Genomic DNA, 14,331 nt, shown 5'->3' on the forward strand with positions numbered 1-14,331 from the left:
ATACCAGCTCCAAAGATCCAACTCTATCCCTAGCTGGTGCAGACAAACAATATGAGCAACATAAATTGCCTTCATGTTGCTGCACTTGTATCTGGAACAGTGGCCAAAAGCCTGTCTGGCTCCCTAGGGCCAGGGAAATTTGGCCATTAATTTGTCTTCTGAGATATCTGACTAATATCACTGAACACTCACTTTGGACAGAATACCATGAAGCTGGGATGCACTCAAACTATCAGCTTAAGCATGCTGATCACAGAAAGACTATATGACCGTGGTGTGAGACAGCTGTGAACAACTCCACAAACCAGGAAGGATAAAATGCTGTATTATCTGTATATGTATCTGTATTCTTAAGAACGGCTTGGTTCTTAAAAACAAACAAACAAACACCACAATACTAAAAAACAGAGCCAGAATACATCTCTAGAGCTTCATCTTCTGAACCAAATGAACTTACAGACTTTACTATGTCTATACTTTTCTTAAAGCTTTTTGATGATGATGTTGGTTTTTTTGTTTAAGTTTACTGTGATGAGGACTCCATAGTCTTCCTAGCAAGCTTGTTAGTCCTTAACTGTCCTCATTATTAGCAATTTTTTCAAAAATTCCAAACGTTTCAAAAGCTGAAGTTGGAAAGTTCTATCCTGGATAATTTATCCCAAATTACACAGGGTTCCTGACAGAACCATACCACAAACCTTCCCCCACAAGAAAATGTCTCAGAAATACTGCAACAGTAGTGCATGTAGAAATGACTTCTCTATATATGTAGTAAGTGTAATACAAAGGTATTGAGAAGAGAGGACATGTGAGAGATGGAATGAGAAAGAACACTGGAGAAAAAAAAAGTCAATTCTCTTTACTGACCTTTTTCTTTTCAGGAGAGGTGTGGTTACTTTTATTGTTCTCGCACTCCACTTCCCGATCACAAGTGAGGGGATCACGTCCAGGATCCAGTTTCTGCCCATTCCCAGACTCCTGCTCCAAAGGTCTCCATCCCATGAGATTGACTCCAGCTGCACACCACAGCTAAACAACAGAAACAGAAATCTGAAGCAGACTGTGTAAACATACCAAACAACTAAAACATTAAGGTAGAAATAATAGATCTTGTTGATTTCTACCAGAGGACAGTCACGCTTGATGTAGGTAAGAAAAGGGATCTCTGCAATCTAGCAAAAATCACCAAGTTTTTAACAGATGTGTCAAACATTTAAAAGAAATAAAAATAATAAATCAGGTACATAACTGAAAGCAGTCTTCTGAAATGTCCTCAGTTTTTCTGAGCATGGCATTCCTAAGTGATTGTAGCAAAGCAAGATGGAAGCTGCTACCAGTCTGGGGTACAATAAGAAGCATTATACTCAACCAAAACTGACAATGACTGCACACCCAGTGCACTTCTGATCCTCAGTTCTCCTCCCACCCTTGTACTCTTCTGTCTCCTCACATATCCCTTAGCCCAAAATCAGTGCTTGTCTGATCTTAGAGACCTATTCAAGGAACTAAGCCAGCAAAAATTGTCCTAAAATCATCATAAAAATATACTGAACAGAATATTATCTAAAGATCACATCAACCTTCTAAAAACAATTAAGAGCATTAAAAATTTTCTTACAACTTAAATATCACAATGAAGTCTAAAATCAGCACTAAATTTTGGTGAAGTTAATGGTAGACTGCTTAGTTAGAAACAACTAGTTACAGCAGATAAATGTGCTACCTGCAGAGAGAGGATCACTTATTCTCAACTGCAATTCTACTGAAAACATTCTAGTATTGATTATGGTGGTTTTACCCTGCTAGGAAGCTAAACACCACAACCACTCTCTCACTCCCCCTCCTCAAAGGAAAAGGGGGAGAAAATATGATGGAAAGGGCTAAGAGGTTGAGATAAGGATGGGGAGATCACTTGCCAATTATTGTCAGAGGCAGAAGAGACTCAATGGAGGGAGATGAATATAATTTATTGCCTATCACTAACAAACTAGAACAGTGAGAAACTAAAAGCAAACTAAGACCACTTTCCCCCCATCCATGCTTGGCTCTGGCCTGCAGCGGGTCCCTTCTGGAGCTGGCTGAAGCTGGCTCTTATATAACACGGGGCAGCTTCTGGGCTCTGCTCCCTGCAGCCCCCCTGCTCCCAAACACTTGCCATGTAAACCCAATGTATTGATAGAAACAGCTTCACAAAAATCTTCTCTAGCTAGTTTTAGCCTTTTCACTGTTAACTTTATTCCCGGTCAAGAGTGGAACCAAAAGGAAGGATGAGGAAATGTGTGATCCCCCACTCTGCTGTAGAACACATCTGCCCCGGAGCCTTATACCCTAAGGAGTCTTAACAAAAGCTTTAAATAGTGTAAGATGTTGCTAATATTATGTATGTCTCAAAAAAAGCAAAACCTGTATGACAGACATGGGAGCTGGCATCCAGAATCAGCTGAGAATTATGTACGAGTGGTACTTTTCCCTACGTACACTAGAAACCACCATTCCAAAAGAGGAAGCAGAAGGTAGGATTTGGAATGAACAAAAAATGCAGACTGTTGTAAAAACCATGTATTTAGCGACCAAGTTCTGTTTATTCCACGTCCACTTCTGGACTGCAATCGTGTGCAGAGGCAACATACCTTCATGGTTGGATCCTTCTCTACTAGTGGGCGACAATATACAGGCACAGGGACATTTTTCATGCGATTATCTTCCTGACCACCATTAGGGCTCAGCTGTGGGGAAGAGGAAATGGAAAAGACAGTACCAAGGCGTAACCACTAGGCTACGGCAACCGCAGTGTAACCAATATGGCAAAAACAAACTTCTTAGCCTCATGGGTGGCTGCCAATAGCAGTTGATGCTTCATCTGACATCTTGCATGAAAAAATCCCTACAGGGATGGGAACTTGAGAGACTGTTTCTCTCACCGTGATATGGTGCACGAGGTATGGTCAACTGAGGCTATCCGCTGCACTGGCGACAGACAAAGGGTTGTTAAAGGACACTCCCTGTGCAGAAGTGTGCAGAAGCCAGAACACTGGCATTCTCTTCCACCATGTTCTGAAACTCCTCCACTTTCAAGCCACACTACAAGACTCCTTCTTTTCAGATGATCTTTGACCAGAGTTAAAGGAGCCGCAGGCCAACAAATGAGGCTGGTGACATTTTATTTTGGGTTACTGCTGGGGAGAAGGGGGTGCAAACTGCACTACGTTTGGTTTTTTTATACTAAACAACTAGTAGAATTCTCATGGTATAAACGAAGTGTCTCATGTTGAATTCCAATTATAATAATGAAGGAAGTAAAAACAAGGACTGGGATCTGGACAAAGACTGATTACTTTTGTTTTAGACTAGGTTCTTTCAGCACCCTTACAAAGAAGAATGCTCCCCTGTTGACTGCAGCAGAAATACAGAAAAGATTAATTTATTCAGTGCCTGCAATTATATCATACGGAAAAGACATGCACTTATAACCCTAACTGGAGGTATTTAACAACTATGGCTAAAGTTACCAGTGGGAGAGTTAGGTCTTCACTGGTATAACTGAGAAAGACAGTGTCTACTTCCCCTCAGCCTCTCTGGGGCATGGTATCTACCTGTTTGTACTTGGCAGGGAGACTCCAGCCACAGGCCTGCAATCGCCCATCATCATTCCGCACGTGCTCCCGGACCTGGCGGTACTGCTCTCGCTTCTGTTCACGACGTGCTGAGGATGTGCAGTCACTAAGGAGGGAAGCAACAGCATTACTTTTCAGTCTGTGGTTAAAAACACAGGCAGAAGGTTAAGAGACTTTGTCATCATGGGGAGAGTAAACTCAGACAAAAGAGCTTAAGAATACAAAGCAGCAAAAATCCATCTTTGCACAAGGAGAAAAGGAGATACAGGAAATGAAAGAAAAACACTGTTATGAAGCAGACATAGGCAATCCTAATCTCTAATTCCCTGTTACCTGAATGATGTGGCAGGCCAAATCATAATCATCTCCACTACAATCTTCCAAGATCCCTTCAGAAACAGAACCAACCTTCCATGTGACCATCTATGAGATAGCAACTTTTGCTTAGCTGCTACAGTTTCTTATCTAAGGTCTCCATGAGGTAGGCATTTTGAGTCCTTCTTTATTATTGTCAACTATTTATTTTTCTGTCCATTTTAAAGCTTTCACTACTGACAGGGAAAATATGCACTAATTACTGTTGAAACGGCAACTTTCAACACAATGAAGCCAGCTGTGGCACAAGTAAGATGAAAAATTGATCCGTGAGCTCTTACAGTACAATTTAATATAAAAAAATGCTGATTGAATATCAGTCCTATCTCTCAATAGGTTTTTAAAGAATCACTCCAAGGTATGAACAACATCAGAAAAAAATCCAAGCCAAAACAAAAACACCTCTACACACATGTAATGACACACATACTTAAAACCCCTAAACCATATACTTAAAAAATTATATTTAAATTATTATACCTAAAATAAAATTTTAAAATATACTTAAACTAAACCCCTAAAACAAAACACTCTCCAGCACATGCTTCTTCCCTTGACAAGAGGATGAGAAAACAAACAGCTTCTGACAGCTGTTAGACACACCATTTCATGCAGTTTTGAAATGCCTGAGACACCACATGCAATGGTTACACTATGGTAACTAGATAAGAACAGAAGAAAGGCAGTGGGTAACTATAAAATATAAATTTAACCTTCTTTTTTTTTTCTAAAGAAAATCTGTGTACTCATGATTTATTGACTTTCCAGCAAACACCTGACATTGCAGAAGTTACACTACTTTATCATCATATTCTCCAAAGTCCTTCCACAAAAACATAGCACCTACAGACTGTACAGCCTCATAGCTGTAGAACACAGACACTCCGAAGTCAAGTAAAGCACAGAATAGTTTTCCCCCTCATATCAGAGACATAAAGGACAGGGAGAAAACTCTGCAGTAGCAATATTTAGAGGCTCTTTTTTAGCATACTTAAAATTAAAATCAAATACTGTATCACAAATGTGATGTTGAGAGAACTTTTGTCTTCACCTGAAGTCTCTGTCAACAGGGTTGGGCAAGACACTCTCCAACCCACTGTCCCAGCACTGCCAAACTACCACAAAAGTCCTACTTCATTCTTTCACACAGTCTGCAAACATGAGGACAGAACTAGGGTTGAGGCCGACCTCAAGGCCAACAGCGGTCCCTGCTGAGATGAACCTAGAAAGGCCTAGGAAGCCATAGTAGCCATACTTCAGGAGAGTCAAGTTGCTGCCAGTTTGCTAAGCTTATCCATGCAGTACAGTAACCGATGAGTGAAAGATCAGGGTGCTAAACATTTTAACAGCACAGAAACTATTTTTCAGTGGAAAACAGCTTATTTTAAGAAAAGGTGCTATCTGGAAGAGCTATGGGGGAACGTGGCTTGGGGCACAGTACGTGACTCACTCTTCAGGGAAGAACTCCAGGGTGCGGCTGCCAGAGGAGATCTGGCACATGGTGTGACTGCGACGCTGGCTGAACCCTGCTGTCGTTGGAGACTTGTAGTGGATGTTCACAGATGGGTAGGTCCTCTTTGCTGGTGGGGGACTTGAAGAGGAACTGAATAGACGGCTGAAGCTAGGGACAGGAAAAGGCCAACAAATATTAGAAAAGGAGCCTGGGGACACAACATAGCAGAGATTCACAACAGGGAAATCACAATGCGTGCTAACAAGGTAGGTGCTTTAAGGTACTTTAAGCGCTTCATGAAAACTGCACTTTTAGCTTCCAAAACCAAAGTCCTTCTGAAAACACCCCTTTATTCAAACTGATCCTGAGTGTACTTAAGTTTCCATCCCAGGGCACTCATAAGCCCTTCCAGCTTGTAAAACAAAATGATAGGGATGTTCAGATCTGATTTTAATTTCACTAAGGACAAAGGAATCCCTTGAAGGCAAAAGGGTTCAGCTAAGAATAATTCTAGTTGACCTCTCATTAACATCAGAGGAGGAATCTGTTAAGATGCTGTATGAAGTAGAAATGACAACGTTTGCCCTTTTCTTAATCTTACACAGACCACCAAAGAACTTACAACTGCCAGATGGTAGACTTCTTCTTTTCCTGGACGGATGGGTGCTCACGGGAAGCTCTAAGGATAAATACAACAGAATCAAGTTAATTTCAGCATCTTTTGCCCAAATTTCTGCCAACCAGCAGGCCATTTCCATTAAGGAAACCATGCCAAAACTCAGAATTCATTCTAGAAACTTTCTAACAATGTGTAAAACACAGAGGAATTGACATGCAGTCATTTTTATGAACGCACACCCAGCTACTTTATATTTCAATACTGATATTAAGTGCAAATAAGTGTGTTCAATTCAATGATTTACCATAGAATCATAGAACATTTTGAGTTGGAAGGAACCTTAAAGATCATCTCATTCCAACCTCCCTCCCATGCCATCCACTAGATCAGGTTGCCTACGCCTCATCCAACCTGGTCTTGAACACCTCCAAAGATGGGACATCCACGACTTCTCTGGGCAACTTCCTTTATTAACTCCCTTCAACAGTATCACTGCCACAGTATTAGTCTGGTAATTACAAACCCCAGCATCACATTCATTTTAAGCCACTGCCAAATGAATGAATTAATTAGAAGTAACCCTGTTCCCTATAGCTTCTAGCTTAATTAGCACACAAGAAACTAGCAAGACAAACAACTGGCCGGTATCTCCAAATAACAGTGGCAACTCTTCATTTGCAGCCCACATTCAGGAATATGAGAGAAAGAATCAGGTATTAGGACAGAAGAATTTACCATCCGGAAAACTTTCAGAACTTCTCCCATATCTTGGTAAGAGCTTCAAGGCTAAAAGCTCAAAGTCCAACATGGCCAGGTTTTGTCCTAAATGGGAATGTTCACCAATATCCAGCCTCACCTGATCATCTCTGTCCACCTGACAGCCTCCTGGAGCTCCATCAATCTCTCTTTGTATTGATTGCGCTCCATCAGAACCCTTGCCATTTCTACGCGGGTGAAGCGACGTCGCTGAGCTATGGGAATGTTGTCCTGCAGAGGGGAGGAGCACTGCTTCAGCCAACAAAAGATGGAAGGGGATTGATGTTAGTATAGGGCAAGTCAGGAGACAGAAAGAAATACTTGTTAGTGCTCTTCCTTGTTTGCTTGATTACCCCCTGCCTTTCCCATTTCAGGTGCTAATTCTAGACAAGTGATCTCCAAACCATGGCCCATGGACCTGTGGGTGTTCTGAAAACCCATCAAAAGCAGAATTAGAATCATCACCAAACTGAAAGCCCTACCCAAGGACTATTGTCATTAAGGTGTTTTGGTAATCTGCAAGGGATTTTGAGAACTGACAGTGGTCCCTTGGTCCATAAAGTTTGGAAAACAAGGATTTAGTGAAAAAGATTCAGTAGCAAATTCAGTTACAAGCAGCAGGGAACACCAGGTTATGTTCTCTTTCCCTTCACGAGGACTAGGAAGAAGGCATTTTGTTAGTACACACTGATAAAGGCACAGGGCACAAGAAATTAAAGAAAGGCCTTTTCCTTTTTGGTGACACAATTTAGCCTTCCAGTGAAGGCACATGTCACGCTGGGTTAGAAGGCAACAGCAAAGAGATTCTAAATGCCTCTTCTGAGGACTGGAAAATGAGAATAAGACAACTAAACTGGGTAAAATATCTGCCCCAAAAGAAATTCTAACAATTTTGGGAACTCTTTACTACAAGTGACACTGGGTTGTGTCTAAACTGTGGCAACTCCCAATCACAGCTTGGTTGATGCAGTACTGCAGAGAGCTGGACTAACACAAACTAACCAAGTCCCTCCTCAGCCTCCCTGGACTTGGAATAAACCTGTACGGCCAGTCAAATCAAGAATTATATACATGAAAAGGAATTTTACACACATCATCTCCTTAAAAAATAAAAAATAAACAAACCTCCTGTCAGCTCATATTAAATACAATCCAGTTCTCTTCAGCATTTCACAAGAACAACTTGAAAACTTTACTACCTACCTAAATTATCAACAGACTAATTTCATCCCAGTTAAGTCAGGAGTGTTAGGCTAAAATTAGACTTTGTTCAATACCTCTTGGAGAGGAAGAACATGGTAATATTGAAAAGAGGTGTATCTAATTTCCTGTCCTAGCAAAGGAGACAATTACAGGTGATCTCCCTCTTACCCTCTGGTTTGCTTATTTCTTGGCTATAGTGGAGTTTGCTGAAAAGCCTCTATCTCAGCCAAAACACTCTAAAGAGCTGTCACGAGCCTTCTCTGCCTGTACTCTGAAATAGGCAGTACTGGCTTATATATACAAAATAATGAGGAAAAACAATGCTGCAAGACTGGAGATTACAGAACTGTTAAAAGAAGACAGTTACTGCTGCAAAGCTGCCTATAAAACCCAAGTTTCACTGCACAAAGTCCTCTTAGTTTACAGCTTCCCTGCCAACATGAGATAAGGTCTTCTCAAGAAGGCTGACTATCACAAGACCCTGTAAGAAAATACTAGGCTGTCATGCAAAAGTGATGAAAACCAGGTAAAATGGGAAGGTGCTGAGCAGGACACTGCTCGAAAACTGTTCTGCTGAAAGCACACTGTGCACTTTATTGTCACTGTGTCAGCTGTTCGTCTTTGCCAAACTACAGTTTGCAAGTCATATGCAAAGATAATCTCATAGCAACAACCTGCAGTTCACCAGCTTTGCCCTCATTGTTAACAAAGACAGATCAGTCTGCATCTCAGGTATCACATATGAATACAGAAGTACATAAACCCCCTTTCCCCACAGGCATTTTAGTAATGTAATATACCAATTCGGTACAGAGATAGCTGCTTACATCCTCCACCTCCTCTTTGGGTTCTCGTCGTGCAACAATCGCTTCAGATTTCACTCTAGGAAACAGGAAGAAATGCATCAAACCAGCAAGTAATACTGTGACTACAACTGGTGGGCTCTCTGTGAGGTGTTTTGGGGAAAGAATCTTCTATTCACGATGAGAAGTCATTTGGAGGGAGAACTGGATGCATCACAAGGCACCCATTATGAGATTCTTCTCTGATACGATTCCTCCCTCTTGCAGCTTGTTACTCTGAACAGCTCCATTGACATCAGCCCCTTTCTTTGGAACACTTGATTTAAGCACCAGGCCCCAAAACACTGACCACCAGAACAAAACTGTCAATTGCTATTTCTGAGCCATAATCTATATTCAAATGTTTGATGAGATCTTAATCATGTAAAACTGAGCCATCATCAACAGCTAATGCTAGCTTAAGCTCGTCTAGGCTGCTTCTCTTTTCAGTGCAGTAAAAAGCCTCTAATATGAAGATCAGTTTGTCATAATGGTAAAGAAGAGAACACCAAATACATGTTAATAAACTATTTAAAGTATTTATCTGAATGTTTTTAATTTCTTTAAGCCCCATACTGAGGTTCAGTCCCATTTGAATTACAAGAACTTCTATTAGCAAGAAAGACAGTGCAGAAATGCCATCTCTGTCTCCTAAAAAAAGCATACCAGACAGTTAAAAGTCCATGTCCATACTGCATAATATATTACATACATTATGAGAGATTCAAAAAGGCATTTTCAAAAAATCAGATCTACTTCCACTGCTAGTGAGATTGCCTTCACTTCAGACATTTTGAAGAGACCAGTCTGTGTTATTCTTAGCGACTTTGTGCTCAAATTACAAAACAACAGAGGTAACCTTTCAGATTCCAGATGCAAACTAAGCACTGTCCACCGAATCTGAGATACCACAGTGCTGATAGTACAGCTAGTTAAAATGTAATTATGTATCTTCGAGCCCCATGGGGCATACATAGTCTTATGGATATGAAATCTTCACAGGCTTTGCTAGGCATTCAGGCTGAGGTTTCTCTAGTTTGAGTGGAAAATTAGAAATGGGATATCTCCAAATGCTACCTGCATAGGGCTCTAAAATCTCTTCTCCCTCTTCTTACTCTTAACTCGAACATTGAAACAATTAAATAGTGACATTTAATCATTGTTTGTGGGAATCTGCATGAGCTCTTTCATTAAATTAATGGGCATTCATCCCTCTCAGAACTGTCTTGGCCACTGCCAGCATCAAACTTTTAACAGTTTTCTTCAAAACAACTGTTCCAGAAATTCCTTTTTTTTAAAAAAAAATTGCAAATTGAAATAATGAACGCTTTAGTCTGGGGAACCTACATTTGCAATCACTGCAATGGAATTCTAACATTGGGGAGAAAATTCTGCAGGTTTTCTAAGGTTCAATAATCTATTTCAAACCAATAAAAAACAACCTAAAACATTAGAAATAGCTCAGCCACATACCACAAACCTTGAAATGCTCTGTAAGGTACCTTTGAATTCCAATACTAATGTCCATGAGGGAAATACAGTAAAACTAAAAGAACAGGTAGATTTACCTCTACCTGAGGATAGAGCTCAGGTTCCCCCAGCTCCCTGGGGCAGCAGTGAATCACTCACCTTTTCAGCTCTTCCTCCAACTCTTTGACTCTGGTTTCCATTTTGGCTTTGGCCTGCTTTGTTGCCTCAAGTTCTCCCTTCAGCACCTCTTGCTCTCCAGACAGCTGGTCCACCTTGGCAATCAAATCATTCTTCACAACGTTCAAAGCATTTCTTAAAGGTGTGAAAGGGACAATAAGCAAAAATGCCCAAAAACAGCAGCCGTCCATAAGAGAGACTTGAAACTAAACTCACAGGCACTACAAGGAGAGTTGAAATGAGCACATTGAAATAACTCAGTCAGTCTATAAGTCATGAAAAAGCACATTTTGGCAACAAAGAGGTGCAGAAGAAAACAGAAGTCACCATAGCTGGTCATGATGAGGTTTGTCTAGTCCTGCATTCTTACCGACAGACCAACATCAGGTGCAGGAGGTTCAAGTCTATTTTAATAGGATTAAGGTTCCAAAAACACCTTTCAGAACTTATATTATCTGTAGTTGTTGATAACTGTGGATGAAGGTGACACACACAAGCATTTCTAATCAGTTCTGAAATATCTTAAAATCTTTAAAATTAGCAGCTTCCCGCCATAACTATTCAACTATCACCCTTAGGATTACTTTGTCTTCCTCTCCCCTGTTGCTTAGCTTCTTTACTATCTAGTTTGCCAACCTTTCACACGGGATAAGCCAATTACATTGTCTAGCTCTTCTTTATCAACTATTACATCTCTGAAAACTCTTCTCAACAGTAAGAAAATTTTCTTTCAAAATACCAAACCTTGCAAATAATAACTTAAAAATCGCAATATCCTTACAGAGGCCCAGACCCATCTAGACTCCCACTGAAGTTAATGAAACGCTTGCCACTGATTTCACAGGTAGAATCAGACCCTACAGGCACATGTCCACAGACATCACCCAAGTGCCTGCAAGAAAGGAAACAGCTAGGAAAGTCACTCAGAAGAGGAATTTCTCTTCTACAATTCAAGACAACAGGTATTCAAGAGAGCCTGCTAGATAAACAAGCAAGCCCCAGTGAGGCTGGAGTTCTCGCCAAGACCTACTTCAGGATGATAGCTCATTTATAACCAGGCAGGCAGTTCAGAGCATGCAACAGTTCCTTACTTGGTCTCCAGTAGCTGCGAGTTTTCCAACAGCAAATTCCCCACTTCTTTGCCCATTCCTGGAAAAAATAAATAAATAAAATGGTCAGGCAGTTTTCATCTGCTCTCCTAGAAATACGAAGCCTGTATGGCACTGACTGACTCAGACTCGAGGAAGAGCATTTGTTTTTGTTAGGCTTCCCTACACTTCTGTGTCCTGCTATGGAGAGTAGAGTGCCTCTTGCTGGAAGACCATGCAGCACAAAGACACCCACGTGTCCTTCAGCTAACAGCAAAAATGCACACCTAGCTTCTTACCTCAACTTTAACAGAATCCCTAGAGAGGGACAGAGCAGAGACCTTCACTAGTACTAGTTAGGGGAAATTAAGTCAATAACTCCTGGTACAACCATGAGCTATTACAAACATTTTGATGTTCATTCATACAGGAAAAAGCTAGAAGCTCATGGGTTCTTCAGAGCACAGCAGAACACTGTCCAAACTGCTGGCCAGATCTGCACAGCGGTGCTCTTCTTTCTGTCTTAGTTAAGTCAAACATCCTGCTTCCCAGAACAGATTTGGGACCATGGATGTGGCCAGTCTGATACACATGAAAGGCTTCCCATTATCAACCTTCCACCACTACACTTTTAAAAGGACTTTAGATTGTCCACTGCTCCACTATTTAACAGTTCTCCCATAGGTGTTTACAATTTGGAGTCTCAGGCCCATCACTTAAGGACCAAATTCAAGAAGGCACCTAGATCAGATGCCTGCACTTCCACTTGGGCACGAATGTACAATAGCTGCAATGTGCAGGTTAGGTTCAAAAGACTTTGAAAAGTCTGCAGCTAAGAGCAAGGATTGAATTCAGTATTTTGTAAAACCAAACAGAAAAGAGTTGAGGGACCAAAACCATAACTGGACTGTTTACTGCTGCCGGGGACTTGCCGAATCCCAGGATCAGCTTCTATTTTACAATGGGAAACAGAGGCTACCTGAGCATATAAGACACGGAGACCTCTTTCTTTCAAGGGACAGTGCTGAGGGTTACAGCTTATTTCTCAACACAAGTCCTAGAGCATTAAGAGGTATCACAACAATCAGTGTTTGTGCTGAAGTGCTCCTTGTTCAGCCCTCTGAACTACCTCTTCCTTTCCAGTAAAGACATCGGCATTTTTCACAACTGTTACTTGCTCATTAGTATTTACAGTAAAAGAAAAACAACATAAACTTTAAGTAAATGGAAGTTAGAGAAACATGGCAGCATACAAGAAGTGAGAACACATCACAACACCCCAAACAAATAGATCCTCTTCCCACAGTCAGATGGGATGAATTTATGATGGCAAAAGCAAATTCCCAGCAGGAATGAGTAAAAAGCAGCATTTTTTAATTATTTTTTTTTAAATCAGTGGACAGATAATCACTTTGATGTTTCAGGCAAGGTGTTCTTTGGATAGTGTGTCAAGCAATATTGCAAACAAAATGTGACACAGTAACTGTATTGTGAACTGAAGTGCATTTTTGGTTTGGTATGGTGAGTAAGGCATAGCCTTTTCTTTCAAGACATTTATGTTGTTCAGAAAATCCAGAGGTCACAGGATATAGACAACATTTATTAAATGTTTCTCTTGTTCCTTTTTAGTAAATGATCAAACAAATATTTAGCCAGTAAGACATAAAAATGGCACAAGGATGTTATGGGTGCTGAGGAACATAAGAGGAAAGGGTTCCTCCTCGTGTTTGGTGGGTTTTTTGGACTGTTTTCCTTCTCTTCATGAGTTAGTTATCACTCCTTGCGCCTGTCACGGGGAGAGAAAGGAATTCTGGTGAAGAGAGTGAGCTATTATCAGAGAACTGAAGTCATACAGTGCCCCAGCCATCAGTGCCTTCACAACTACCTAATTTGTGTGATACAGTCACAGCCTGATGCTTTAACCAGGGAGAGGTGTGAAGGGCTTGTCTTGCAAAAAAGAAATGGGTGAAGCCATCCCACAGCCACAGAGTGGATACTGTGAGATAACTTCATGCAGGCTGTAATGAGAAAGCCTTACTCATGGGGAAAAAAAACACCACTGGGGAGTGACAAAATGAGAAGTCTTTACTCCTTTGTGATGTGGAAAAAAGGGGAGAGCCATTCCACATTCTGCAATTCTTAGAGTCAGGCAAATAGTGTGAAGCATCAAAGTGGGTAATCAACCACATCAAGAAAAAGAAGAGAAACCTCAAATCACCACTGTGGACCAGCTGCGTCCTGCTTCTTGGAGAGGTGATACCATTATCACAAAAAAATAAAGCAAGGTAATGCAAGACATATGGAAAGATGTTGGGTGAATGGAAGAAATTTAGAAATAAAAATACAGTTTAAAAAAAAAAGAAAAAAAAGAAAAAAGGCCTTCGCCTTACCAAAGAAATCATCCCGTACTATGAGAGCCATCCCATACGAGAAAGGGAACAGAAAGATATGGGGACAAAGGGAGGAAAGGAAGAGAAAAAAGCAGCCATTAAATACGAATCTGTAAACAGCAAACAGAGCAGCTCATCAGCATGTGTAAACATGTGTGGTGCCAGTGTAAGTGATGCTGAATATAAACTAGTCTACACCTTGTTCTTCTGCAGCCTAGCCTAAGCAGTTTTACACCTGAGATTTTAGGACAAGCTCAAGATGAGCTCATCTTTTTCTTCCATCTTCATCATTTCCCCTGGACTAAACATCTTCGGGTTTCCCATCCCACGACAGAGGTAATTCA

General features: G+C 40.9%; 2 protein-coding genes across 9 annotated transcripts in view; one reads left to right on the plus strand and one right to left on the minus strand.

Moving 5' to 3' along the window:
* The window catches only part of HAPSTR1 (HUWE1 associated protein modifying stress responses), an 824,185-nt gene that overhangs the window by 564,055 nt on the left and 245,799 nt on the right, over positions 1 to 14,331 (plus strand). The window lies entirely within an intron of this gene.
* Positions 1 to 14,331, minus strand: part of MAPK8IP3 (mitogen-activated protein kinase 8 interacting protein 3) — a 72,079-nt gene that overhangs the window by 15,360 nt on the left and 42,388 nt on the right. For 4 of the 8 annotated variants that reach the window (XM_050713740.1, XM_050713739.1, XM_050713738.1 and 1 more), the window contains 9 exons: positions 11,601 to 11,658; positions 10,492 to 10,644; positions 8,821 to 8,902; positions 6,918 to 7,048; positions 6,065 to 6,121; positions 5,440 to 5,610; positions 3,594 to 3,720; positions 2,631 to 2,726; positions 868 to 1,029 (listed from right to left, as the gene is read on the minus strand). In XM_050713740.1, coding sequence (XP_050569697.1) covers positions 868 to 1,029; positions 2,631 to 2,726; positions 3,594 to 3,720; positions 5,440 to 5,610; positions 6,065 to 6,121; positions 6,918 to 7,048; positions 8,821 to 8,902; positions 10,492 to 10,644; positions 11,601 to 11,658 — 1,037 coding nt within the window. Of the gene's footprint in view, positions 1 to 867; positions 1,030 to 2,630; positions 2,727 to 3,593; positions 3,721 to 5,439; positions 5,611 to 6,064; positions 6,122 to 6,917; positions 7,070 to 8,820; positions 8,903 to 10,491; positions 10,645 to 11,600; positions 11,659 to 14,331 lie in introns of all 8 variants that reach the window. The other 4 variants (XM_035548795.2, XM_035548792.2, XM_035548791.2 and 1 more) reach the window with 3 other exon arrangements.

The sequence above is a fragment of the Cygnus atratus genome, chromosome 15 (genome assembly GCF_013377495.2).
Source record: "Cygnus atratus isolate AKBS03 ecotype Queensland, Australia chromosome 15, CAtr_DNAZoo_HiC_assembly, whole genome shotgun sequence".
Taxonomy (NCBI): domain Eukaryota; kingdom Metazoa; phylum Chordata; class Aves; order Anseriformes; family Anatidae; genus Cygnus; species Cygnus atratus.